Here is a 27,754-nt window from a genome sequence, read left to right on the forward strand (position 1 = left end):
AGTTCTAGGCGTCAAATGCTGTTCTATGACCAATTGATCTTGATCTCTTTCTAGAGCTGATTTAAAAAATCATTCTTTAAGAATTTGCCTCTCTGATATGCTCACTCTGAATTTATTATTTATATCAGAAATAAACTCATGTATATATTAAACTAACAAAAATGTGAAATTATTTTAGCGATTTATATGGAAATGTTTCTAAGGAGCAGGGTGAGATTGTACCTCTACTTATGACATTTATAACTGCAGACATCTGTTTAGCTTATATGTATGCATTGCAGGAATTCAAGCAAAGGACAAAAGATCGTGATGCTTTCCATGTCGTTCAGGATTGCAGTGGTTTGCCATACAAATAAAGAAAATTAAGTAAAAGTATGAAGACCTGTAAAATACAGTGGACAGATTGTTTATGGCTAACAGAAAATACAGAGGTCCTTTTCACAAGAGTGTTGGATAGAAGAAACAGTATTTTTCATATTCTTATTTGCAAAAACCTTTCCAATATGTCAATAAGTAAAATCTGATCACAAATATAGCCTTTTCTCCTGTAAGAGCTCTCCTAACTCTTCTGTTTAGCCACATTCGCGTAAGTATTTTCAATTTCTTTGTCTTCAGGACACGTGTGGGTAAATTCTTCACGGGCATAGGCATTGTGGAGATAACGCCAGACTCCTGAGAATTCTGCTGGAATGTCAAAGTCACGATATTTCTTGGCAGCAACCTAGAATTTTGCAAAAAAAGAGGAAAAAGAAAGGCATCAGTAATATGTCTACTATGTAGAAATGTATCTTAGAAGTCAAGATTATCAAAGGCATCTTATCGACACAAAAAGCACTATAAAATAAACTATGAAGTAGACTCAAATCTTGGACTATTTTGATGTTTTGTCTACAAATGTTGACAAAACTACATGCTTACAATCATGTTTATATTGATTCCGTATTTAATTATGACTATATTTAGAGGAAGGAAGCACAGAAAATGAGCACATATCCACCACCACTAGATTAAGAGTTTATTTAGAGTCCTATGTCTTATTTCTTTATGTATTTTCTGTGTTTGGCATAGGACTCAAAGGGTAAATTCTGCATAAGTCTATGCAATAAATATTTATTAAATTTATGATTAATTCATCATAATACTAATATCCCAAATTGGTTATTCCCTATTATGATCTAGGCACTGTTCTAAGCATTTTAAATGCTTTAATTTATTTAATTCTCTTAATTCTGTAAAATAGGTAATATTATTATCCTTTACAAAATAAGACAGTGGAAAATACCTTCTGATTTAGAAAGGAAGAAACAAGTTTTGGCTGGGCACGGTGGCTCATGCCTGTAATCCCAACACTTTGGGAGTCCAAGGCAGGCGGATCACTTGAGCCCAGGAGTTCAAGACCAGCCTGTGCAACATGGTGAAACCCTGTCTCTACAAAAAGTACAAAAAATTAGCCAGGCGTGGTGGCACGCGCCTGTAGTCCCAGCTACTCAAGAGTGGGGTGGGAGGACTGCTTGAGCCTTGGAGGTGGGGGTTGCAATAAGCCTTGATCATGCCACTGCACTCCAACCTGGGTGACAGAGCAAGACCCTATCTCAAAAAAGAAAAAAAGAAAGAAACAAGTTTTAATACTTCCCAGAAGAGAACATTATGGATCTTCCCTCTAAAGAGAAAAGAGATGTATATAGTACACATGATGATGATGATGATAATGACAAAGCTATAATATAATAATACCACACTGGAAGGTCACTATGCTTTGTGCTGGCAACTGGCAAACCCCTCCCACCCATTCAGCCTGCCCTGTAAAGACTTACTTTAATAATGTTCAGCTTGGGTAACAAGCTACAATCAGCCAGTGTTAGCTGGTCCCCATCCAAGAATAGTCTTCTGGAAACTGTGGGTTCCTCAGCACTGTCTGGATCAATTTCATCCAGAAGTGGGGTGTTTAAATAGTCATCCAGACGCTTGAATTCTTTGAGCAGAGATTTTTCAAAATCTGGGGCAATGAAGTAATAGAATTACTTGTAAACGTATTGTCTTTTGACTAAATACATTCTAAATATGCTTTCCACACATTTAGACACCTCTATCTATACATATTACTTACACTGGCTCTTCAATATCTAGTTAACTATTTAGAATGCTCAGCTACTCACTGATAAGACAAAGTAAGATCAAATAGTGAGTGTAAATCTTTTGGGCTTTTCTTAGGGAGGTGCATTGGCAGGAGAGTAAAAGAAAGAAAGAAAAGTGATACATGTTATCCAACTCAGAAGAGCTAGAAAGTGAAAGAAAAAACACAGTTCTTGTGACTCAGAGGATAATAAACCTATTTAAGAATGTTCGTGGGAAATGGTAGGTGCCACAGTTTAAGAAACCTTAAAGGTACATAGTCCTGCAGTTAGTTCACACCTGGTATGTCAATATTCTAATTGAGCTATGTTGGTAATTGCTATATTGAATCTTGAGTTCTAAATCTAATAAAACTTCATGCAAGGGAATTTCAGAGGAGAGTATAGAGAATGAGGGGAAGACTAGGCCAGTCCCCAAAATATACTATATATTCAGGAAAATTCTATTTTTGCTGAGTTAGAATATGAAGAGTGAGAGAAAAATAGAGATTTAAAGAAAGGTATCTTACTCTTATTTGCCTCCTTTTGTGTATTCTTAATGTATGCAGAAAACTTGGCAAAGAGGTTACAGCCCACATCAAAAGACTCCTTGTACTTGGGACTCAGGTGAGGGTACCTTAAAAAGAAACATGAGTCAACTATCATTTGCACATAACATGACAGAGACCAGGTGCCCTAGCTTGCACTATACTGAAAATGGAAGTTCTGGAACATTGTGCTGGAAACTAAACACCCTTAGAAGTCTCTCAGTAGAAGTTTATATTTTTTCCAATCTCAGAATACTTTAGCTTCTAAAGTTCACCGGGAAATCAGTTGTCTGGAATCCAAAGCTCATTTATCTGTAGAAACAATGTTTCAAATGGTGGTTTCCATACTTGTTCCTAAAAGCCTATTTGTCAGAAGATATAATGTCAGGACAATACATTTTCAGACATGAGTAGTAGAAAAATATGGTTTTGGCCAGGCGCAGTGGCTCACGCCCGTAATCCCAGCACTTTGGGAGGCTGAGGTGGGTGGATCACCAGAAGGTCAGGAGTTTGAGACCAGCCTGGCCAACATGGTGAAACCTTGTCTCTACTAAAAATACAAACATTAGCTGGGCGTGGTAGCGGGCGCCAGTAGTTCCAGCTACTCGGGAGGCTGAGGCAGGAGAATTGATTGAAGCTGGGAGATGGAGGTTGCAGTGAGCTGAGATTGTGCCATTGCACTCCAGCCTGGGGGACAAAAGTGAAACTCAGTCTCAAAAAGAAAAAAAAAGAAAAGAAAAAGAAAAATATGGTTTCAAATATTACAACTTATAAAACAAATGATGGAATAAATAGGATGGAGAAAATGGGAAAAAAATAGCCAAGATATCCTCTCTTAGTAATACAAAGCTCAGTTAGCATAATTAAATAAAATAATGTAATAATATAATTCACGGAGGAGGAGCCAAGAAGGCCGAATAGGAACAGCTCCGGTCTACAGCTCCCAGCGTGAGTGACGCAGAAGACGGGTGATTTCTGCATTTCCATCTGAGGTACCAGATTCATCTCACTAGGGAGTGCCAGACAGTGGGCGCAGGTCAGTGGGTGAGTGCACCGTGCGCCAGCCCAAGCAGGGGCGAGGCATTGCCTCACTCGGGAAGCGCAAGGGGTCAGGGAGTTCCCTTTCCTAGTCAAAGAAAGGGGTGACACACAGCACCTGGAAAATCGGGTCACTCCCACCCCAATACTGCGCTTTTCCGACGGGCTTAAAAAACGGTGCCCCAGGAGAGTATATCCCGCACCTGGCTCAGAGGGTCCTACGCCCACGGAGTCTCGCTGATTGCTAGCACAGCAGTCTGAGACCAAACAGCAAGTCGGCAGCGAGGCTGGGGGAGGGGCGCCCGCCATTGCCCAGGCTCGCTTAGGTAAACAAAGCAGCCGGGAAGCTCGAACTGGGTGGAGCCCACCACAGCTCAAGGAGGCCTGCCTGCCTCGGTAGGCTCCACCTCTGGGGGCAGGGCACAGACAAACAAAAAGACAGCAGTAACCTCTGCAGACTTAAATGTCCCTGTCTGACAGCTTTGAGGAGAGCAGTGGTTCTCCCAGCACGCAGCTGGAGATCTGAGAACGGGCAGACTGCCTCCTCAAGTGGGTCCCTGACCCCGGACCCCCGAGCAGCCTAACTGGGAGGCACCCCCCAGCAGGGGCAGACTGACACCTCACAAGGCCCGCCGGGTTCTCCAACAGACCTGCAGCTGAGGGTCCTGTCTGTTAGAAGGAAAACTAACAAACAGAAAGGACATCCACACCAAAAACCCATCTGTACATCACCATCATCAAAGACCAAAAGTAGATAAAACCACAAACATGGGGAAAAAACAGAGCAGAAAAACTGGAAACGCTAAAAAGCAGAGTACCTCTCCTCCTCCAAAGGAACGCAGTTCCTCACCAGCAACGGATCAAAGCTGGACGGAGAATGACCTTGACGAGCTGAGAGAAGAAGGCTTCAGACAATCAAATTACTCTGAGCTACGGGAGGATATTCAAACCAAAGGCAAAGAAGTTGAAAACTTTGAAAAAAATTTAGAAGAATGTATAACTAGAATAACCAATACAGAGAAGTGCTTAAAGGAGCTGATGGAGCTGAAAACCAAGGCTCGAGAACTACATGAAGAATGCAGAAGCCTCAGGAGCCGATGTGATCAAATGGAAGAAAGGGTATCAGCCATGGAAGATGAAATGAATGAAATGAAGCGAGAAGGGAAGTTTAGAGAAAAAAGAAAAAAAAGAAACGAGCAAAGCCTCCAAGAAATATGGGACTATGTGAAAAGACCAAATCTGCGTCTGATTGGTGTACCTGAAAGTGATGGGGAGAATGGAACCAAGCTGGAAAACACTCTGCAGGATATTATCCAGGAGAACTTCCCCAATCTAGCAAGGCAGGCCAACATTCAGATTCAGGAAATACAGAGAACGCCACAAAGATACTCCTCGAGAAGAGCAACTCCAAGACACATAATTGTCAGATTCACCAAAGTTGAAATGAAGGAAAAAATGTTAAGGGCAGCCAGAGAGAAAGGTCGGGTTACCCTCAAAGGGAAGCCCATCAGACTAAAGCTGATCTCTCGGCAGAAACTCTACAAGCCAGAAGAGAGAGGGGACCAATATTCAACATTCTTAAAGAAAAGAATTTTCAACCCAGAATTTCATATCCAGCCAAGCTAAGCTTCATAAGTGAAGGAGAAATAAAATACTTCACAGACAAGCAAATGCTGAGAGATTTTGTCACCACCAGGCCTGCCCTAAAAGAGCTCCTGAAGGAAGCGCTAAACATGGAAAGGCACAACCAGTACCAGCCGCTGCAAAATAATGCCAAAATGTAAAGACCATCGAGACTAGGAAGAGACTGCATCAACTAACGAGCAAAATAACCAGCTAACATCATAATGACAGGATAAAATTCACATATAACAATATTAACTTTAAATGTAAATGGACTAAATGCTCCAATTAAAAGACACAGACTGGCAAATTGGATAAAGACTCAAGACCCATCAGTGTGCTGTATTCAGGAAACCCATCTCACGTGCAGAGACACACATAGGCTCAAAATAAAAGGATGGAGGAAGATCTACCAAGCAAATGGAAAACAAAAAAAGGCAGGGGTTGCAATCCTAGTCTCCGATAAAACAGACTTTAAACCAACAAAGATCAAAAGAGACAAAGAAGGCCATTACATAATGGTAAAGGGATCAATTCAACAAGAAGAGCTAACTATCCTAAATATATATGCACCCAATACAGGAGCACCCAGATTCATAAAGCAAGTCCTGAGTGACCTACAAAGAGACTTAGACTCCCACACATTAATAATGGGAGACTTTAACACCCCACTGTCAACATTAGACAGATCAACGAGACAGAAAGTCAACAAGGATAGCCAGGAATTGAACTCAGCTCTTCACCAAGCGGACCTAATAGACATCTACAGAACTCTCCACCCCAAATCAACAGAATATACATTCTTCTGAGCACTACATCACACCTATTTCAAAACTGACCACATAGTTGGAAGTAAAGCACTCCTCAGCAAATGTAAAAGAACAGAAATTATAACAAACTATCTCTCAGATCACAGTGCAATCAAGCTAGAACTCAGGATTAAGAATCTCACTCAAAACCACTCAACTACATGGAAATTGAACAACCTGCTCCTGAATGACTACTGGGTACATAACGAAATGAAGGCAGAAATAAAGATGTTCTTTGAAACCAACGAGAACCAAGACAACATAGCAGAATCCCTGGGATGCATTCAAAGCAGTGTGTAGAGGGAAATTTATAGCACTAAATGCCCACAAGAGAAAGCAGGAAAGATCCAGAACTGACACCCTAACATCACAATGAAAAGAACTGGAAAAGCAAGAGCAAACACATTCAAAAGCTAGCAGAAGGCAAGAAATAACTAAAATCGGAGCAGAACTGAAGGAAATGGAGACACAAAAAACCCTTCAAAAACTTAATGAATCCAGGAGCTGGTTTCTTGAAAGGATCAACAAAGTTGACAGACTGCCAGCAAGACTAATAAAGAAAAAAAGAGACAAGAATCAAATAGATGCAATAAAAAATGATAAAGGGGATATCACCGCCGATCCCACAGAAATACAAACTACCATCAGAGAATACTACAAACACCTCTATGCAAATAAACTAGAAAATCTAGAAGAAATGGATAAATTCCTCGAGACATACACTCTCCCAAGACTAAACCAGGAAGAAGTTGAATCTCTGAATAGACCAATAACAGGATCTGAAATTGTGGCAATAATCAATAGCTTACCAACCAAAAAGAGTCCAGGACCAGATGGATTCACAGCCGAATTCTACCTGAGGTACAAGAAGGAACTAGTACCATTCCTTCTGAAACTATTCCAATCAATAGAAAAAGAGGGAATCCTCCCTAACTCATTTTATGAGGCCAGCATCATCCTGATACCAAAGCCGGGCAGAGACACAACCAAAAAAGAGAATTTTAGACCAATATCACTGATGAACATTGATGCAAAAATCCTCAATAAAATACTGGCAAAACGAATCCAGCAGCACATCAAAAAGCTTATCCACCATGATCAAGTGGGCTTCATCCCTGGGATGCAAGGTTGGTTCAATAGACGCAAATCAATAAATGTAATCCAGCATATAAACAGAACCAAAGACAAAAACCACATGATTATCTCAATAGATGCAGAAAAGGCCTTTGACAAAATTCAACAAGGCTTCATGCTAAAAACTCTCAATAAATTAGGTATTGATGGGACGTATCTCAAAATAATAAGAGCTATCTATGACAAACCCACAGCCAATATCATACTGAATGGGCAAAAACTGGAAGCATTCCCTTTCAAAACTGGCACAAGACAGGGATGCCCTCTCTCACCACTCCTATTCAACATAGTGTTGGAAGTTCTGGCCAGGGCAATTAGGCAGGAGAAGGAAATAAAGGGTATTCAATTAGGAAAAGAGGAAGTCAAATTGTCCCTGTTTGCAGATGACATGACTGTATATCTAGAAAACCCCGTTGTCTCAGCCCAAAATCTTAAGCTGATAAGCAACTTCAGCAAAGTCTCAGGATACAAAATCAATGTACAAAAATCACAAGCATTCTTATACACCAACAACAGACAAACAGAGAGCCAAATCATGAGTGAACTCCCATTCACAATTGCTTCAAAGAGAATAAAATACCTAGGAATCCAACTTACAAGGGATGTGAAGGACCTCTTCAAGGAGAACTACAAACCACTACTCAAGGAAATAAAAGAGGACACAAATGGAAGAACATTCCATGCTCATGGGTAGGAAGAATCAATATCATGAAAATGGCCATACTGCCCAAGGTAATTTACAGATTCAATGCCATCCCCATCAAGCTACCAATGATTTTCTTCACAGAATTGGAAAAAACTACTTCAAAGTTCATATGGAACAAAAAAAGAGCCCGCATTGCCAAGTCAATCCTAAGCCAAAAGAACAAAGCTGGAGGCATCATACTACCTGACTTCAAACTATACTACAAGGCTACAGTAACCAAAACAGCATGGTACTGGTACCAAAACAGAGATATAGATCAATGGAACAGAACAGAGCCCTCAGAAATAATGCCACATATCTACAACTATCTGATCTTTGACAAACCTGAGAAAAAGAAGCAATGGGGAAAGGATTCCCTATTTAATAAATGGTGCTGGGAAAACTGGCTAGCCATACGGAGAAAGCTGAAACTGGATCCCTTCCTTACACCTTATACAAAAATCAATTCAAGATGGATTAAAGACTTAAACGTTAGACCTAAAACCATAAAAACCCTAGAAGAAAACCTAGGCATTACCATTCAGGACATAGGCATGGGCAAGGACTTCATGTCTAAAACACCAAAAGCAATGGCAACAAAAGCCAAAATTGACAAATGGGATCTAATTAAACTCAAGAGCTTCTGCACAGCAAAAGAAACTACCATCAGAGTGAACAGGCAACCTACAAAATGGGAGAAAATTTTCACAACCTACTCATCTGACAAAGGGCTAATATCCAGAATCTACAATGAACTCCAACAAATTTACAAGAAAAAAACAAACAACCCCATCAAAAAGTGGGCAAAGGACATGAACAGACACTTCTCAAAAGAAGACATTTATGCAGCCAAAAAACACATGAAAAAATGCTCACCATCACTGGCCATCAGAGAAATGCAAATCAAAACCACAATGAGATACCATCTCACACCAGTTAGAATGGCAATCATTAAAAAGTCAGGAAACAACAGGTGCTGGAGAGGATGTGGAGAAATAGGAACACTTTTACACTGTTGGTGGGACTGTAAACTACGTCAACCCTTGTGGAAGTCAGTGTGGCGATTCCTCCGGGATCTAGAACTAGAAATACCATTTGACCCAGCCATCCCATTACTGGGTATATACCCAAAGGACTATAAATCATGCTGCTATAAAGACACATGCACACGTATGTTTATTGCGGCATTATTCACAATAGCAAAGACTTGGAAGCAACCCAAATGTCCAACAATGATAGACTGGATTCAGAAAATGTGGCACATATACACCATGGAATACTATGCAGCCATAAAAAAAGATGAGTTCATGTCCTTTGTAGGGACATGGATGAAATTGGAAATCATCATTCTCAGTAAACTATCACAAGGACAAAAAACCAAACACCGCATATTCTCACTCATAGGTGGGAATTGAACAATGAGAACACATGGACACGGGAAGGGGATCATCACACTCTGGGGACTGTTGTGGGGTGGGGGGAGGGGGGAGGGATAGCATTGGGAGATATACCTAATGCTAGATGACGAGTTAGTGGGTGCAGTGCACCAGCATGGCACATGTATACATATGTAACTAATCTGCACATTGCACACATGTACCCTAAAACCTAAAGTATAATAATAATAAATAAATAAAAGAAAAAAAAAAGAGGGGTGGGGCCAAAAAAAATTAATAATATAATTCACCACATTAACAAATCAAATAAGAAAACCCATTTGATAATGACTAGATACAGAAAAGTATTCAATAAAAAATCAGCACCTCATGGAGATATCTGTGCTCCCATGTTCACTGCAGCATTATTCACAAAAGCCAACATATAGAAACAACCTAAGTTCCCATCAACAGAGGAATGGATATAGAAATTGTGAGATATATATATATATGTATATATGTAATAGAATATTAATCAGCCTTAAAAAGAATGAAATCCTGTCATTTGCAACAACGTGGATGAGCCTGGAGGACGTTATGTTAAGTGAAATAAGCCAGGCACAGAAAGACAAATACTCCATGATGTCACTTATGTGTGGCATCTTTAAAAGGTCAAATATATAGAAAAAAGAATAGAGCAGTGATTACCAGGGGCAGTGGGGGGAGGAAATAGGGAGATGTAAGTTGAAGGGTACAAAGTTGCAGTTACGTAGAATGAGTAAGTCTAGAGATATAATGTATAATATGAGGACTAATACTATTGTATACTGAAAATTTGCAAAGGGTAGATTTTAGGTGCTCTAACCATACAAAAAAGTAACTATATGAAGCGATGGATACGTTAATTTGCTTGACTGTAGTAATCATTTCACTATATATGTATATCAAGACATCATGTGATATACCTTAAATATATATAATACAAACAAAGGCTAAAACACTCAATTCCTTTTCATTAAAAAAAAAAACTCACTGGAAGCTAGAAATGGTCAGGTCAAAAACTTAGGTATCTTCCTTGATTCCTCTTCTTCCCTCTAACTCTACATTTGATCTATCAGCAACTCTGGTCAGCTTACCTTTCAAAATGTATCCAGAATCTGTCCACTCCCCCGCCCCCACCCAGTCCAAAGCCTATATTACTGTAACAGCCTCCTGACTATTCTCCCTACTCCCATACTTGTCCCTCATACACGTGGAATATTCTCCACCCATAGACAGAGCAATCATGTTAAAATGTAAGTCATGTCATGTCTTTTCCGTACTCATTACCCTGCAATGTCCTTATCTCAGAGTTAGAGCCCAAGTGCTCATAGTGGTCTACAAGGACCCACATGATATGAACCACCTTCTTTCCCACCCAGTCTATTAACCACCCAGAAGCCAGAGTGATGGCTTTCCCCTACTCAGTAGTCTGCAGTCGTCTCATCTTACTGAGTCACAGCCTAACTCATTACAGTAGCCTACAAGGATCCACATGATGTGATCCCACCTTACCTCTCTTCTCTCATATCCCTCACTCGCTCAATTATGACACAGACCTTCTTGCTATCATTCAAATAGGCCTGGAAAGCTCCTACCCCAGAGCCTTTTAACTTGGTCTGCCCGTAGATGAGGGGGACACATGGCCATGCCTTGCTCCCACTTTTCTTTCAGGTCTTTTTCATGGGTATCTCTTTCTAAGTGAAGCCTTTCTCTTGGACGCTCAATTGTAACATTGCAACATCACTCCTTTCCCTAACCTCACTACTTCTCTTTTTTGTTTTATTTTTCGCTTTAGCAGGACAGTTTTAAATTACACAGTATAATCCAACCCACAGTATGGAGAGAGATGCCCTTTGCTTGGGAGAAGAAGAGGTAAGTGAACACCAGACTTTGCCTCAGACCCAAACATTGGGCCCAACACAGTAAAGTCTAGCCCTGGACAGGCCATGATTACCCCAGACTTTAGGCTGGTCCCCACAGACTTGGGCAGTAGGCCAGCCCTTGTAGCCCCAATGTCCAGGCCATTCCTGCAGATGCAGTCTCCCAGCCCTGGGCCAGTAGCCCCGGACTCCAGACTTCCTTCAGCACCATATCATTCCTTCAGCACCATATCATACCTCCAGGCTTGCACCCCTCCAACACAGCCCCTTTGCTTCAGGACAGCCACTGTACCCCCAGACTCAGCTTTCAGGCCCTCTCCATCACAAGACTAGCACCTTTGGACCCCAGTTTAAGGCCAATACCCACAGACCCAGTATCCAGACCAACTCAGCTCCAGGCTGGCCTTCACACTCCCAGGCTTTGGGTCTGTCCCAGTGCCACATGGACACCCACGGACCTCAGCTCCAGGCTGGCCCCCATGGCCTCAGGTACCAGGTCAGCATCCAAACATTCAGCCTCCAATACAGCCCTCATGGGTACAGACTCCAGGCCATCCCTGGTGGCCCCAGATTTCAGGCCGGCCCATTCAAGCTCAGGCTTCAGGCCCAGACCAGGTTCCAACTGAGCCCAAAAAACTGACCCACAGAGCCCCAGGCTTCAGGCCCAACCCAGTACTAAGCTGGCTTCTTCAACCCCAGATTTTGGGCAACAGTAGCAGAATACACATTATTTTCAAGTGCATACAGAATATTCACCAGGATAGATCATACGTTAGGCCACAAAACAATTCTAAACCACTTAAGAAGATTGAAATTATATCAAGTATTTTTTCCAACCATAATGAACATCCTTGTCTTGTTTCTGATCTTAAGGGGAAAAACTTCAGTCCTTCACTATTGAGTACAATGTCAGCTGTGGGTTTTTCTTTTTTTTTGTTGTTGTTTTATTGAGTATTTTATTGTGTCAGGAATTGTGCTAAATGCTATAAATGTATGATCGTATTTCATCTATGCAATGTATTGTTTTCATTTCTTTTTTTTTATTATACTTTAAGTTCTAGGGTACATGCGCACAACATGCAGGTTTTTTACATATGTATACATGTGCCATGTTGGTGTGCTGCACCCATTAGGTATATCTCCTAATGCTATACCTCCCCGCCCCCTGACAGGCCCTGGTGTGTGATGCTCCATCCTGTGTCCAAGTGTTCTCATTGTTCAAGTCCCACCTATGAGTGAGAACATGCGGTGTTTGGTTTTTTGTCCTTGCCATACTTTCTTGTTTCCTCACATGCCTCAGTTTTTTTTTCTTGAAAACCAGATGTTTTGAATGTTATAATGTAGAAACTCTGGAAATCTGATTGATTCTCCCAGTCCCCTGGTCTTGTTGTTGCTGCTTATTGTGGTTGTTGTTGGTTTAGTTAATTTTCTTAACTAATTTTGTAAAGCCTATTTTTTTGGTATGTGTGGCCTCTGAAATATTTGTTCCATTAGCTTTAGTCAGTTATTGATTTTACAGAGATTTTATTAAACTCCTGGAAGCAAAACAAAGAAACAAACTATGAAAACAAAAAGCTTTCTTAGTTTTTGAGGGCTGGTTCTGTGTTGGGGCTCTCCTTCATTGCTTAGCTACACAGTTTAAAGTTCTGCATTAGCCTTCATTTTCTGCTTGTGCAGTGCCTGAAATTTAGCCAGAATTGAGAGCCTAGTCTTCTCAGTTCTTTTGTGAGCACACATCTAGAAATGGGTCCATGCCTAGTCTTCTATAGTCCTCAGAATACATAAAATGTTTTGAAGCCATTATTTCCCTAAGCATCCCCCAAGTATCTCAGCCTCTTTCTTCCCGGGATTTTTTTTTTTTTTTTTTTTTTTTTTTTGAGATGGAGTTTTGCTCTTGTTGTCCATGCCCAGGCTAGAGTGCAATGGCACAATCTCGGCTCACCACAACCTCTGCCTCCCGGGTTCAAGCGATTCTCCTGCCTCAGCCTCCCGAGTAGCTAGGATTACAGGCATGCGCCACCATGCCCAGCTAATTTTGTGTTTTTAGTAGAGATGGGGTTTCTCTGTGTTGGCCAGGCTGGTCATGAACTCCTGACTTCAGGTGACCTGCCCGCCTCGACCTCCCAAAGTGCTGGGATTACAGGTGTGAGCCACCGCGCCTGGCCCTTCCTGGGATTTTTCAATTTGTCTATTGCTTTTCCCAAATGTTATTCCTTGTTCTGTGTAGCTGTGACTAATACATTTGCTTTAAAATTCTTTCCACAACCACCACCAGGGAAGGTGCCTCAGCCCTGGGGAAGCTCTAGTGCAGGTGACAAAAAGGTAAACCATTGAGGTAATCCTTCAGGGAACCACCAGATAGGTCAAACCACACAATCACAGTTCATTGAAAATAAGGTCAATATCACTTCCTCTGGTACCAGTAACCTGCACCTGCAATATAAGCTGCCATTTTTAAGGCTTTTGATGGGCTGAGGGTTGGAGGATGGTATCAAGGTAACCAAAAATGCCACAGAACTCTCACTGAAATTTAGATTTTTTTATTCATTAAGTGTTCTCCTGGCTGCTGTAATTTTTGCTTAGATTCTAGAGTTCTGAAAAAGTTGCTTCTGACAGTTTTGCCATCCTATTCATTCTTTTTATGAAAGAATGGAGCTCTGGAATTCCTTACTCCACCATTTCCATTAATGTGGGTGTTTACAAGGCTTTTAAAAAGTAGATAAAACAAAGTTCATATGGAAGGGTTCCCATATCCAGCAATATAGAAGACTAACCATTGTGGAGGGCCTTGTAAAAAGACAATTCCTTTTAGCAGTGTTTGTAACAATAAAACTTAGAAACAATATTTCAGTCTTTTTTCAAGTCATGGTAACTATTATGAACTAGTATGAACCAGTGGTGGTTGTGTGTTATCGAATCTTCACTTTTAAAAATGGGTGTGTCAAAGAGTGGGTGGAGATAATTTTTAATATGTTTGACTGCTTGACCATTAGTATCTAATGGAGATATTGCACATCATCCGAAGGTCCTGGACTTTGAGCTGACTGTAGTAACTGTGTGTTCCGTATATGAGAAGAGGGATACATACATTTATCTGGGTGGTCAGAGGGGCAAACTATGGCAGATAACACACTTATATACCACTACTTAGATATAACCACATGAATTACCTCTGGACAATGAGCTGTAAATGGAAATGTTTGGGTGTGGCTTCCGTGAAAACTCCTTAGAGCTGGCTTGTATATTAGATCTGTTGCCTGGAGTTCCAGCAGACATATTGTCACCATGAGTTAACTTTGAGACTGGAAGCCTCACTTGAAGGATGGCAGAGAAGAAGGATTAGGAGTTGAAATCCCTAATGAAATTACGGAGCTATCATCCCAGGTTCATTCTGAGTTTCTTATGTGAGAAAAATAAAAACCATATTTCTTTCTTTCTTTCTTTTTTCTTTTGGTTTTAAGGAGCAGAGAGTTTAATAGGCAAGAAGGAAGGGAGAAGACAGAAGGAAGAAACTCCCCCGTACTGAGACAGAGGGAGGGGGGCTCCAAAGCCGAAACAGGAGGCCCCCCAAAAACCATATTTGTTTCATTAAAAAAATTTATTTTAGGTTTTGGATACATGTGAAGGTTTGTTACATAGGTGAACTCATGTCATGGGAATTTGTTGTATAGATTATTTCATCACCAAGGTATTAAGCTCAGTACCCAGTTGTTATCTTTTCTGCTCCTTTCCCTCCTCCAACCCTCCACCCTCAAGAACACCCCAGTGTGTATTATTCCCTTCTTTGTGTTCATGAGTTCTCATCATTTAGCTCCCGCTTATATGTGCGAACATGTAGTATTTGGATTTCTGTTCCTGTGTTAGTTTGCTAAGAATAATAGCCTGTAGCTCCATCCACGTTCCTGCAAAAGACACGATCTCACTCTTTTTTATGGCTGCATACTATTCCATGGTATATATGTACCACCTTTTCTTTATTCAGTCTGTCATTGATGGGCATTTGGGTTGATTCCATGTCTTTGTTATTGTGAATAGTGCTGCAATGAACTGTTATTGTGAATAGTGCTGCAATAGTGCACATGTCTTTATGGTAGAATGATTTATATTCCTCTGGGTATATATCCAGTAATGGGATTGCTGGGTCAAATGGTAGTTCTGCTGTTAGCTCTTTGAAGAATCACTACACTGTCTTCCACAATGGCTGAACTAGTTTACACTCTCACGAACAGTGTATAGTGTTTGCTTTTCTCCACAACTTTCCCGGCATCTGCTATTTCTTGACTTTTTATTTTTATTTTTAGCCATTCTGACTTGTGTGAGATGGTATCTCATTGTGGTTTTGATTTGCATTTCTCCAGTGATCAGTAATGAGCTTTTTTTCATATGCTTATTTGCCCCATGTATGTCTGTTCATCTGTTCATGTCCTTTGCCCACATTTGAATGTGATTTTTTTCTTGTAAATTTATTTAAGCTCCTTATAGACACTGGATATTAGACCTTTGTTAGATGCACAGTTTGTAAAAATTTTCTTCCATTCTGTAGGTTGTCTGTTTACTCTGTTGATTGTTTCTTTTGCTGTGTAGAAGCTCTTTCATTTAATTAAATCCCATTTGTCAGTTTTTGCTTTTGTTGCAATTGCTTTTGACATCTTTGTCATGAAATCTTTGCCTGTTCCTATGTCCAGGATGGCATTGCCTAGGTTGTCTTCTGGGTTTTTGTAGTTTTGGGTTTTACACTTAAGTCTTTAATCCATCTTGATTTTTGTATATGGTGTAAGGAACGGGTCCAGCTTCAATCATCTGCATAGGGCTAGCCAGCCCAGCACCATTTATTGAATAAGGAGTGCTTTCCCCATTGCTTGTTTTTGTCAGCTTTGTCAAAAATCACATGGTTGTAGGTGTGCAGCCTTATTACTGGGCTATTATGTCCCATTGGTCTATGTGCCTATTTTTTTCTTTCTTTCTTTCTTTCTTTTTTTCTTTTGAGACGGAGTTTCACTCTGTTGCCCAGGCTGGAGTGCAATGACGTGATCTTGGCTCACTGCAACCTCCATCTCTGAGGTTCAAGCAATTCTCCTGCCTTGGTCTCCTGAGTAGGTGGGATTACAGGCGTGTGCCATCAAGCCTGGCTAACTTTTGTATTTTTAGTAGAGACGGGGTTTCACCATGTTGGCCAGGCTGATCTGGAACAGCTGACCTCAGGTGATCCACCTGCCTCGGCCTCCAAAAGTGCAGGGATTACAGGTGTTGTATCAGTACCATGCTGTGTTTTGCTTACTGTAGCCTTGCAGTATAGTTCGAAGTTGGCTAATGTGATACACCCAGCTTTGTTATTTTTGCTTAGAATTGCCTTGGCTATTCGGGCTCTTTTTTGGTTTCATAAGAATTTTAAAATAGTTTTTTCTAGTTCTGTGAAGAATGTCATTGTTAGTTTGTTAGAAATAACACTGAATCTTTAGATTGCTTTGGGCAGTATGGTCATTTTGTTGATATTGATTCTTCCTATCCATGAGCATGGGATATTTTTCCATTTGTTTGTGTCTTCTCTTATTTCTTTGAGCAGTGTTTTGTAATTCTCATTGTAGATATCCTTCACCTCCTGAGTTAGCTGTATTCCCAGGTATTTTATTTTTTTGTGTGTGGCAATTGTGAATGGGATTGCCTTCCCAATTGGGCTCTCAGCTTGGCTGTTGTTGATGTATAGAAATGCAAGTGATTTTTGTACATTGATTTTGCAGCCTGAAACTTTGCCAAAGTTGTTTATCAGCTGAAGGACCTGTTGGGTTGAGAGTATGGGGTTTTCTTTGAGAAAAAAATTTTATTGTGATATAAAATGCACTTATAAAATGTCCACCAGAAGGCATGTAATTCTTCACTGCTATATACATTTATTGGGAATATGTTATTCATTGTCTAGGTATGATAATGCCACCTAAAACATACTGTAAATGATGAGTTATACTCTATAACAAATGCATCACTGATTTTCAGCAATCATAGGTTTAATAATAATTAGTTTAAGACTATAATCACACCTATATTTTGGAATGTCCATTTACTTTAATGTAGTGTAGTGGAATTTAGAGTATAATTGCACATAGATGGTACAGAAAAACATTCACTTCTAAATTATTTTATACCTTCATGACAGGTAGTCTTCCTGACTGAAAATAACTGCTTCAGCTATGGTCTGCAACACAGCTCCAGGATTCTTAATGCAATAATTTGGGTGTATGTATGTCTGTCTATGCGTGCTCCCATGGAACAACTTATATCTTTAATAAACAAGTGCAACATTATTGTCAATTATTTTGCATGTTTAAATACTATAGTCTGATTATTTGTAAACAAACAAAACCCCACACAAATACTCTAAATTCTATATAAAAAAATCTGTCAACCCATAATTATTCTAATATGCTTTACTTACTTGAACACAAATTTCTGAAAGGTACATATATTACCTTAGATAATAAGGTTCAGAAATGAGTGCTTTGGACAGGCGCAGTGGCTCACACCTGTAATCCCAGCACTTTGGGAGGGCAAGGCAGGCGGGTCACCTGAGGTCGGGAGTTCACAACCAGCCTCACCAACATGGAGAAACCCCGTCTCGACTAAAAATACAAAATTAGCCAGGCATGGTGGCACATGCCTGTAATACCAGCTACTTGGGAGGCTGAGGCATGAGAATCACTTGAACCCGGGAGGCAGAGGTTGCAGTGAGCGGAGATCGTGCCATTGCTCTGCAGCCTGGGCAACAAGAGCGAAACTCAGTCTCAAAAAAAAAAAAAAAAAAAAAAAGAAGTGCTTCACCCTATGAAATGTGCATTTCTGATAACTGATTTACACAGCATAAAGTTTAGATCAATAAATTACAAATCCTGGATCCCCACAGCTAATTTAGAAAATGCCTCAAAGTTATGGTTTTTGTAGCAGGTTTAACAGACTAAACATGAAGTGTTCTAGTTTCCTCTATTTCAAGTATCAAAGAAATATGAGGCTCAAAATCTCTCTAGGCTGTAACTGAAAATGCAAAGCATTAGAAGACAGTTAAATGTGGTTTGAAATACAATATTAATTGAAAGGAGATTATTAAGGTGTTTATCTGTGTTAGCCTGTTAAGTACTAGGACTTTAAAGTAATTTTAAATCTGAATATTTGTTCAGAAGTGACAAAGAACACAATTTGCCTATAAATGTATGGTTTTTGGAGAAAAAAGTCAATCCTGATTTTTAAAACTCTTTCAACATTTTTTATTTCCTTTTGAATGATATTAATTTAAATTTCAATCTGAACATAAATGTTTGGCTTCACAGAGCCTTAGATAATTTACTAAGGCTGTTTAAAGTCTTTCAATGTCATCAGAAATCCTGCAGTATAGAAAATATCTGGTACCCTTAAAGTTTCAGAGTGAGCTGATCTGCAATTTTAATGCTATTTAAAAAAAAGTCAAATATAAAAGACTGCTGCAATATAAAGCACTATTTCTAAAAGTTGCAGACATGATCCTATAGTCTGACAGAGTTAGCACAGCTACTCAGAATAAGCAACTTCTGGCCTTTTCCGAGGCACACTAAGTTTCCAGCTTAGAAAATACTCTAGCCTGGTCTTTAACATATTCATTAAGTAATAAGAATATTTTAAGGTCTTTCTGTCCTACAAGAAAGTAGTAAGTTTATCCTTCGAGACATCAGACTTTCTAGAACTGGCCAAACTGTATAAAATTTTAAGAAGTATGTGAAAGTGTAGAATCAGCACTATGAAAACAGTGTTACAAAATTAAACATTATGTTGAACCCTTTTCTAGCTTTAAGTCAAAAATAGAAGTCATGACTCTTCTGTAACATTAATTTAAAAAATACATAGAAGTGACAAGTGCTATTTTCCAAAAAGTACAATTTTTTCCCTACTTTATATCAACATGGAATGATTTCAGTTCTCCTGTATTAAAAGCTGGACTTTTAAAAAACTGGTATTGCTATGTTTAATGTGATGACTTTAATCAGTAGTAGCTTCATTTTCCACTGGGCCCCTAATTAGTCTTTGAATTCTTCTTTTTCCTGCATGCTGCTTGGGATGTACTTCTTCATAAAGGAAGTCTGAAGTCAACTAATCCCCACTGTCTATCTCGATCTTTCTAAACATCCATTACAACATCCATAGTTGTCTTTCTACAATTTCTAGCAGAGGGCTCTTGCAGCTAGAAGACAGCATCCGTTCTCTTATACTGCATGTGTATCCGGGCATTGAATAGATAAAAACTATGGACTCTAAATAGTCTCCTTTATGGGAATATTTATACAGAAAGAAATGGCAACAAGCTGAATCCTTGGGAATCCTCTTTGGCAAATCTTTTAGTTCTGTATTTGTTGTGTTGGCCAAAATTATAATTTCATTTTTTTATATTTATTTCCAACTGCACATAGTTCAGCTGTTATTCATTTTTTCCAAAGCCTGAAAGGCTTCTCGAGAAATAGGAAATGCTACTTCTTGTAGTGTTTGATGCTTAGTGTCCACACTCACGTCAGTCTGTACCTCATTGATTTTAATGTCATATGAATTATAATGTCATAATTCTTCCTCAGCTGCAGTCAGTGGGGCAGGGGAAGATTGTGAGAGCAAACATTTTTTATATCCATGTAATGATACATCTTCCTTTACTGTTCCAAATACTTCATCTTTATCGTGGCCACCTCCAGATTCCTTTTCCAGAGTTGCTCTTGTTGCTGCATACAACCTTTTTTGACGGACATGAGAATGATCTGGAAACCATGCAATGAATATCCATTCATATCCCTGGGCATTCTGAGAATCTAACCTGAATAATATATAGCACAGTTGTTTGTCCTCCAACAGGGGTAAAACAAAGGAATCATAATCCTTATCCCAGGAATCTGTAGGCTGACTATATGATCCAATCATAAGTTGCTCATTTTCAATAGATATTTTCAGAAGTCTGTACTTTCCATTTCTGGCTCTGGCAAGATCTCTTTAACATCTTCACTTGCTTGGATGCGGGTCTGGTGGGACATGGCGGCGGCCACTAGCTCCTGGCTCTGATGCTGAGTGCAGCCGAGTATGGGGTTTTCTAGATATAGAGTCATGTCGTCTGCAAAACAGGGATAGTTTGACTTCCTATGTTCCTATTTGGATGCCCTTTATTTCTTTCTCTTGCCTCACTGCTCTGGCTAGAGCTTCCAATACTATTTTAAGTAAGAGTGGTAAGAAGGGCATCCTTGTCTTGTGCCTCTTTTAAAGGGGAATGCTTCCAGCTTTTGCCTATTCAGTATGAAGCTAATAGAAAATCAGACGGATTTGACAAGATGATTCACAGGAGAACATAACCAAATGATCAAACAACATAGGTAAAGATGCTTAAATGTATCTATTATTCAAGGAAATACAAATTAAGTATCAATAAGATGTCACTATACCTGTTATATCGGCACAGATGTAAAAAGAGTGCTAATGCCTAGTATTGCAGATATGTGGGAAAAGGGTATGCTGAATAAAACAGATATTTAAAAAAATATGGGGTCGGGCGGATGGCGGATGTCAGGAGCGCTGCCGCCGCCGCGGGACCTTCTCCATTCCCGCCGACAGCCCAGCCCCCTCCCAGCCTCTGGCGCCGTCCCAGGCGGAGGGGGCGGGCGGAGGGCGCTGGGCCGGGGCGGCGTGGGGCCCGCGCAGCGGCGGGACTAGGCGAGGCGACAGCCGCGGCGTCCGCGCAGGGCGCTCTGGCTGATGGAGGCGGCGGCGGCCTGGCCGGGGCTGCGCTGTCCCCGCGGCCATGCGACAGCGACCCAGCCACCCCCGGAGCGCAGTCCTCCAAGGATGAAATTGAAGATAATTCAAATGACAGGACCCAGGCATCCAAAAAGAGGCGAATGGGCTCAGGAGATAGTTCCAGGAGTTGTGAAACTTCAAGTCAAGATCTTGGCTTTAGTTACTATCCAGCAGAAAATTTGATAGAGTACAAATGGCCACCTGATGAAACAGGAGAATACTATATGCTTCAAAAACAAGTCAGTTAATATTTGAGTGTGACCTCCTTTAAAAGGAAATATCCAGATTTGGAGGGACGAGATTTGTCTCACAAGGAGAAACTCTACCTGAGAGAGCCAAATGTCATTACTGAAACTCAGTGCACTCTAGGTTTAACTGAGCAGTGATGAAGTGATTGTTTTAATGATAAAGGAATATCCAGCCAAACATGCTGAGTATTCTGTTATTCTACAAGAAAAAGAACGTCAACGAATTACAGACCATTACAAAGAGTATTCCCAAATGTAACAACAGAATACTCACACAGTTGAAGCCAGTAAAGTGCCTGAGTACATTAAGAAAGCTGCCTGTAATCCCAGCACTTTGGGAGGCCGAGGCGGGCGGATCACGAGGTCAGGAGATCGAGACCATCCTGGCTAACATGGTGAAACCCCGTCTCTACTAAAAATACAAAAAAATTAGCCGGGCGTGGTGGTGGCGCCTGTAATCCCAGCTACTCGGGAGACTGAGGCAGGAGAATGGCGTGAACTCGGGAGGCGGAGCTTGCAGTGAGCCGAGATCGCACCACTGCACTCCAGCCTGGGCGACAGAGCGAGATTCTGTCTCAAAATAGATAAATAAATAAATAAATAAGCTGCCAAAAAAAGCAGCAACTTAAACCGGGAACGTATGGAAGAAAGAAGAGCTTGTTTTGACTTGCAGACACATTATCCAGGTGCCTCAAGGGAAGTAGGAAGTTTTGCCAACAGGGCGAACAAAGGTCAGTTCTTACCCAGTGGCTCTCATCCCTGGACAGTTCCAGGAATATTATAAGAAGTACTCACCAGATGAGCTGTGGTATCTGCCATTAAACACAGCCCTCCTGTACGAAGCCACTCTGGATCCTGAGCTCCCTGCTCTAGACAGTGACGGTGATTCAGATGACGGCGAAGATGGTTGAGGTGATGAGAAGTGGAAAAATAAAGGCACTTCGGACAGCTCCTCTGGCAAGGTATCTGAAGGGGAAAGCTCTCCTGACAGCCAGGAGGACTCTTTCCAGGGAAGACAGAAATCAAAAGACAAAGCTGCCACTCCAAGAAAAGATGGTCCCAAACGTTCTGTACTGTCCAACTCAGTTCCTGGGTACAAGCAAAAGGTCATTCCAAATGCTATATGTGGAATTTGTCTGAAGGGTAAGGAGTCCAACAAGAAAGGAAAGGCTGAATCACTTATACACTGCTCCCAATGTGAGAATAGTGGCCATCCTTCTTGCCTGGATATAAAGAAAATAAAGGACTCAAATGTTACCACTACACAAAACCACCAAACTGTAATGATAAATGACAAGAGAGAAAGAAGAAAAACAAAGAGTATACAAAACAACCAGAAAAAAATAACAAAATGACAGAAATAAGTCTTCACATGTAAACATAAACAGATTAAATATTCCACTTAAAAGACATACACTGGATGAATCGACTTAAAAAACATAATCCAACTGCATAGTACTTAACAAGAGATTCACCTCACTAGTAAAGACACGTATTAGACTGAAAGGGGTTGATAAAGATATTTCACACAAACGGAAACCAAAAGTGAGCAGGATTAGCTACAATCATATAAGATAAAACAGACATTAAATCAAAAAAAAGTGAAAAACGGACTAAAACTATCATTATATAATGACAGATCAACCCAGCAAAAAAGATATAACAATCCTAAATATATATGTACCCAATACTGGAGCATCCAGATTCATAAAGCAAACATTACTAGATCTAAAGGTAGAGACAGACTGCAGTGTAATAATAGGAAGGAACTTTAACATCCCACTGTCAACATTAGATAGATAATCTAGACAGAAAATCAACAAATAAACATTAGACTTAAACTGGACTTTAGACCAAATGAACCAAACAGACATTTACAGAACATTCTATCCAACAAGTACAGAATATACATTCATCAGCACATGGAATATTCTCCAGGATGGACCATATGTTACGCCACAAAATGTCTCAATAAATTTAACAAAATGAAAATCATACCAAGAATATTCTCAGGCCACAATGAAATCAAATCAACTATAAATAAACACCAAGAGGAACTTTAGAAACTGCATAAATACATAAAAATTAACCAACATGCTCCTGAACAACAATGGTCAATAAAGAATTTAAGAAGAAAAAAAATTCTTGAAACAAATGAAAATTGAAACATACGTAAACCTGTGGGATACAGCAAAAGCAGCACTAAGAGGCAAGTTTATAGCAATAAATGCCTACATCAAAAAAGTAGGAAAATGACAAATTAACAATCTAATAATGTATGTGAAGCTGCTAGAAAAGCAAGAACAAACCAAACACCAAATTAGCAGAAAAAGGAAGTAATAAAGAACAGAACTAAATGAAATACAGACTAAAAAATACAAAGTATCATGAATGAAAAAGTTGGTTTTTTGTTAAATTGATAAACTGCCAGCTAGACTAACCAAAAAAGTAGAAGACCCAAACAAACAAATTAGAAATGAAAAAGGACACATTAAGTCATATATGTAAGAAATACAAAAGATCACCAGAGACCATTATGAACAACTGTATGCTGACAAACTGATAAACCTAGAGGAAATGGATAAGTTCCAGGAAACATACAATGTGCTGAGACTGAATTGGGAAGAAATAGAAAACATGAACAGACCAATAATGAGTAGCAAGATTGAGTCAGTAATAAAAAGTCTCCCAATGAAGAAAAGCACAGGACTGGACAAATTCACTGACAAATTCTACCAGAAGAACTAATACCAATTCTCCTGAAACTATTCTAAAAAATGGAAGAGGAGAGAACTCTCCTTAACTCATTCTATGAGGCCAGCACCACCCTGATTCAAAAACCAGACAAGAACACACACATAGAAGAAAAGTACAGGCCAATATTTCTGATGAACATAGATACAAAAACTCTCGACAAAATACTAGCAAACTGAATCCAATAGCATATCAGAAAGATAATACACCATGATCAAGTGGGATTTATACCAGTGATACAAGAATGGTTCAACATGTGCAAATCAATAACCTCAATATATGACATCCATAGAATAAAGGACAAAAAACATATCATCATCTCAATAGATACAGAAAAAGCATTTGATAAAATTCAACACCCTTTCATAATAAAACCTCTCAACAAATGGGGCATAGAAGGAAAATATGTCAAAATAATAAAGGCTATATATGATAAACCCACAGCTGATATCATGCTGAATAGGGAAAAACTGAAAGCCTTTCCTCCAAGAAATGGAAGAAAAACAAGGATGCCCACTTTCACCACTCCTATTCAACATAGTATTGGAAGTCCTAGGTATGGCAATCAGGCAAGAGAAAGAAATAAAAGGCATCCAAATTGGAAAAAAGGAAGTAAAATTGTCCCTTTTTACTGGTGCCATGATCTTGTATCTAGTAAAACCTAAAAACTCCACCAAAAAATTCTTAGATTTGATAAGTAAATTCAGTAAAGTTCCAGGTTGAAAACATCAACACTAAAAAATATGCAGCATTTCTATACACCAATAATGATCTACCCACAAAAGAAATGAAGATGGCAATTCCATTTACAATAGCTAAAAATTAAAATATCTAGGAATAATTTTAATCAAGGAGGTGGAAGATCTTTACAATGAAAACCACAAAATGCTAATGAAAGAAATTGAAAATGATAAAAATATATGGGAAAACGTCTCATGCTCACGGATCAGAAGAATGAATATTATTAAAATTGTGATTTTCCCAAAGTAACCTACAGATTCAATGCAATCCCTGTCAAAATACCAATGTCATCTTTCACAGAATTAGAAAAAAAGAACACTAAAATTCACATGTAACCAAAAAAGATTCCATATAGCCAAAGCAATTCTGAGCAAAAAGAACAAAGCTGGAGGCATCACATTACCTGACTTTGAAATATATTACAAGGCTATAGTAACCAAAACAGCATGTTATTGGTATAAAAATAGACACATAGACCAATGGTCAGAATAGAGAACCTATAAATAAATTCACATATTTACTGCCAGCTGATCTTTGACAAAGTTCACAAGAACATTGGGGAAAGGACACCTTTTTCAATTAATGGTACTGGGAAAATTGCATAGCCATATGCAGAAGAATGAAACTTGATCCTTATCTCTCACTGTATACAAAAATCAACTCAAAATGGACTGAAGACTTAAACATAATACTCAAAACTATAAAAATAATAAGAGAAAACCTAGGGAAAACTCTTCTGGACATTGGTCTAGACAAATAATTTATGATTGAGATGTCAAAAGCACAGGCAATAGAAACAAAAATAGACAAATAGGACTCAATTAAACTAAAAAGCTTCTGCACAGCAAAAGAAATGAGTGAAGAGACAACCTTTCGAATGAGAGGAAATGTTTGCAAACTATTCAACAGGGGACTAATATCCAGAATATACAAGGAAATCAAACAACTCAACAATAAAAAAAGATCTCATAAAATATGGGCAAACGGCACGGCCAAAATGTACATAAAGAAATGCTCAAGTTTACTAATCAACAGAGAAATGCAAACCAAAACCAAAATGAGATATCATCTCACCTCAGTCAGAATTGCTATTATTAAAAAGACAAAAAAAAATTAACAGACATTGGCAAGGATGTGGAGAAAAAGGAACTCTTATACACTGTTTTTGGGAATATAAATATAGCCACTATGGAAAACAGCATGGAGATTTCTGAAAAAAACAAAAGTAGCATTACCATAAGATCCAAAAATCTCACTAATTGGCGTTCATCCAAAGCACGAGAAATCAGTATGTCAAAGGGATACCTGCACTCTCATGTTTATTATTGCATTATTCACAATAGACAAGGTATGGAATCGACTTAAGTGTCTGTCAACAGATAAATGGATAAAGAAAGTGTGGTATACATACACAATGAAATAGTATTCAGCCATAAAAGAGAATGAAATCCTGTCATTTGGAACAACATGGATGGAACTGGAGTTGTTATGTCAAGTGAAATAAGCCAGGCACAAAAAGATAAAAATAGCATGTTCTCACTTATATGTGGGAATTAAAAAAGTTGATCACATGAAGATAGAGAATGGAAAGATAGATAACAGAGACTGGGGAGGGTGATTGGGAGGAGAAGGGAAGATGAAGAGAAGTGTGTTAAAAAGTACACACATAAATAAGATAGAAGGAATAAATTCAATGTTTGATAGAAGAGTAGGGTGACTATAGTTACAAAAATGTATTGTAGTTGGGTTATGGACACCGTAGATACCCTGACTTTATCACTATGCATTACATATACATAATAGAGTTTCCTATGTATCCCATAATTTGTACTGATAAAAAAATTTAAAAGAAAGTGAACCATCAGGCTGGGCGCAGTGGCTCACACCTGTAATCCCAGCACTTTGGGAGGCCGAGGCCGGTGGATCACAAGGTCAGGAGATTGAGACCATCCTGGCTAACATGGTGAAACCTCGTCTCTACTAAAATTACAAAAAAAAAAAAAAAATTAGCTAAGCCTGGTGGCGGGCATCTGTAGTCCCAGCTACTCGGGAGGCTGAGGCAGGAGAATGGTGTGAACCCGAGAGGCGGAGCTTGCAGCGAGCAGAGATCGCGCCACTGCACTCCAGCCTGGGTGACAGAGCGAGACTATGTCTCGAAAAAAAAAAAAAGAAGGTGAACCATCAGAGAGACATTCTCCTGCAGGTTTTAGAGGAAGAGAACAATCAGCTATGTTGTGAAATGCCTATACAGAGGGGCAGCCAACCCAACCCCAACAAACAGCTACCCAATAACCTAAGACCTCAGCCATATAGCTGCAAGGAACTGAATTCTGTCAAAAACTTGAATGAAGACGGAAGAGTCACCTGGGCCCCATATGATAACTGCGTTCCCAATCAACACCTTGAATGCCACTTTTTGATACCCTGAGCAGAGGACCTTAGCAGGCTTTGCCCAGACAACTGACCAATGGAAGCTGTGAGATAATAAATAGGTGTTGTTTTAAGATACTAAGTTGGTGGTAATTTGTTACACAGCAATAGAAAATTAATACAGCATGCTTCTTGTTTCTAGACCTAGATGTAGACAGAGATCTGATGGGTAGACAGAGATGTGTGGTTGTCATTCAAGTGTAGGCAGTACAGTTCTGGCCTCTGGTTAACTGCTGGAAGTCTCTATTTCCTGGCCACTAGTCCTTGTGTTGGGTATGTTCTGTCATTTCGTCAGTGGTGTTAAGGACCAGTCATGACCGATACTTATGCATTACATAGTGTTAGTATCCCACTCCCATCTCACTATATGTTCCTACTCTATTTCTAGAGCACAGAGAACTTACCTTCTTGTGTTATGTATGTTATGCAGCTTTTAAAAATTATTTGAAATATTACACATATCATCTTTTTGTATTTGAAGTTGGAGGGGGATGTTTATGCATGTGTGTCATTTGACATGTAGGCCCAGAAATCCAAAAGTACTTAAAT

At 39.5% G+C, this 27,754-nt stretch overlaps 1 protein-coding gene and 2 pseudogenes across 4 annotated transcripts in view; 1 reads left to right on the forward strand and 2 right to left on the reverse strand.

Annotated features, from left to right (window-relative positions):
- Positions 1-449: 449 nt before the first annotated feature.
- The window catches only part of CLIC2 (chloride intracellular channel 2), a 108,713-nt gene continuing 81,408 nt past the window's right edge, over positions 450-27,754 (reverse strand). For all 4 annotated transcript variants that reach the window (XM_024240641.3, XM_002832325.4, XM_054545281.2 and 1 more), the window contains exons 4-6: positions 2,642-2,748; positions 1,815-1,996; positions 450-721 (exon numbers count right to left, since the gene is read on the reverse strand). In XM_024240641.3, coding sequence (XP_024096409.1) covers positions 560-721; positions 1,815-1,996; positions 2,642-2,748 — 451 coding nt within the window. In that variant the 3' untranslated portion in view covers positions 450-559. The remainder of the gene's footprint in view (positions 722-1,814; positions 1,997-2,641; positions 2,749-27,754) is intronic.
- LOC103889130 (twinfilin-1-like) lies at positions 19,132-20,497 on the reverse strand (annotated as a pseudogene).
- On the forward strand, positions 20,792-22,635 carry LOC103889131 (PHD finger protein 10-like; annotated as a pseudogene).

The sequence above is a fragment of the Pongo abelii genome, chromosome X (assembly GCF_028885655.2).
Source record: "Pongo abelii isolate AG06213 chromosome X, NHGRI_mPonAbe1-v2.0_pri, whole genome shotgun sequence".
In the NCBI taxonomy this organism is placed as follows: Eukaryota; Metazoa; Chordata; class Mammalia; order Primates; family Hominidae; genus Pongo; species Pongo abelii.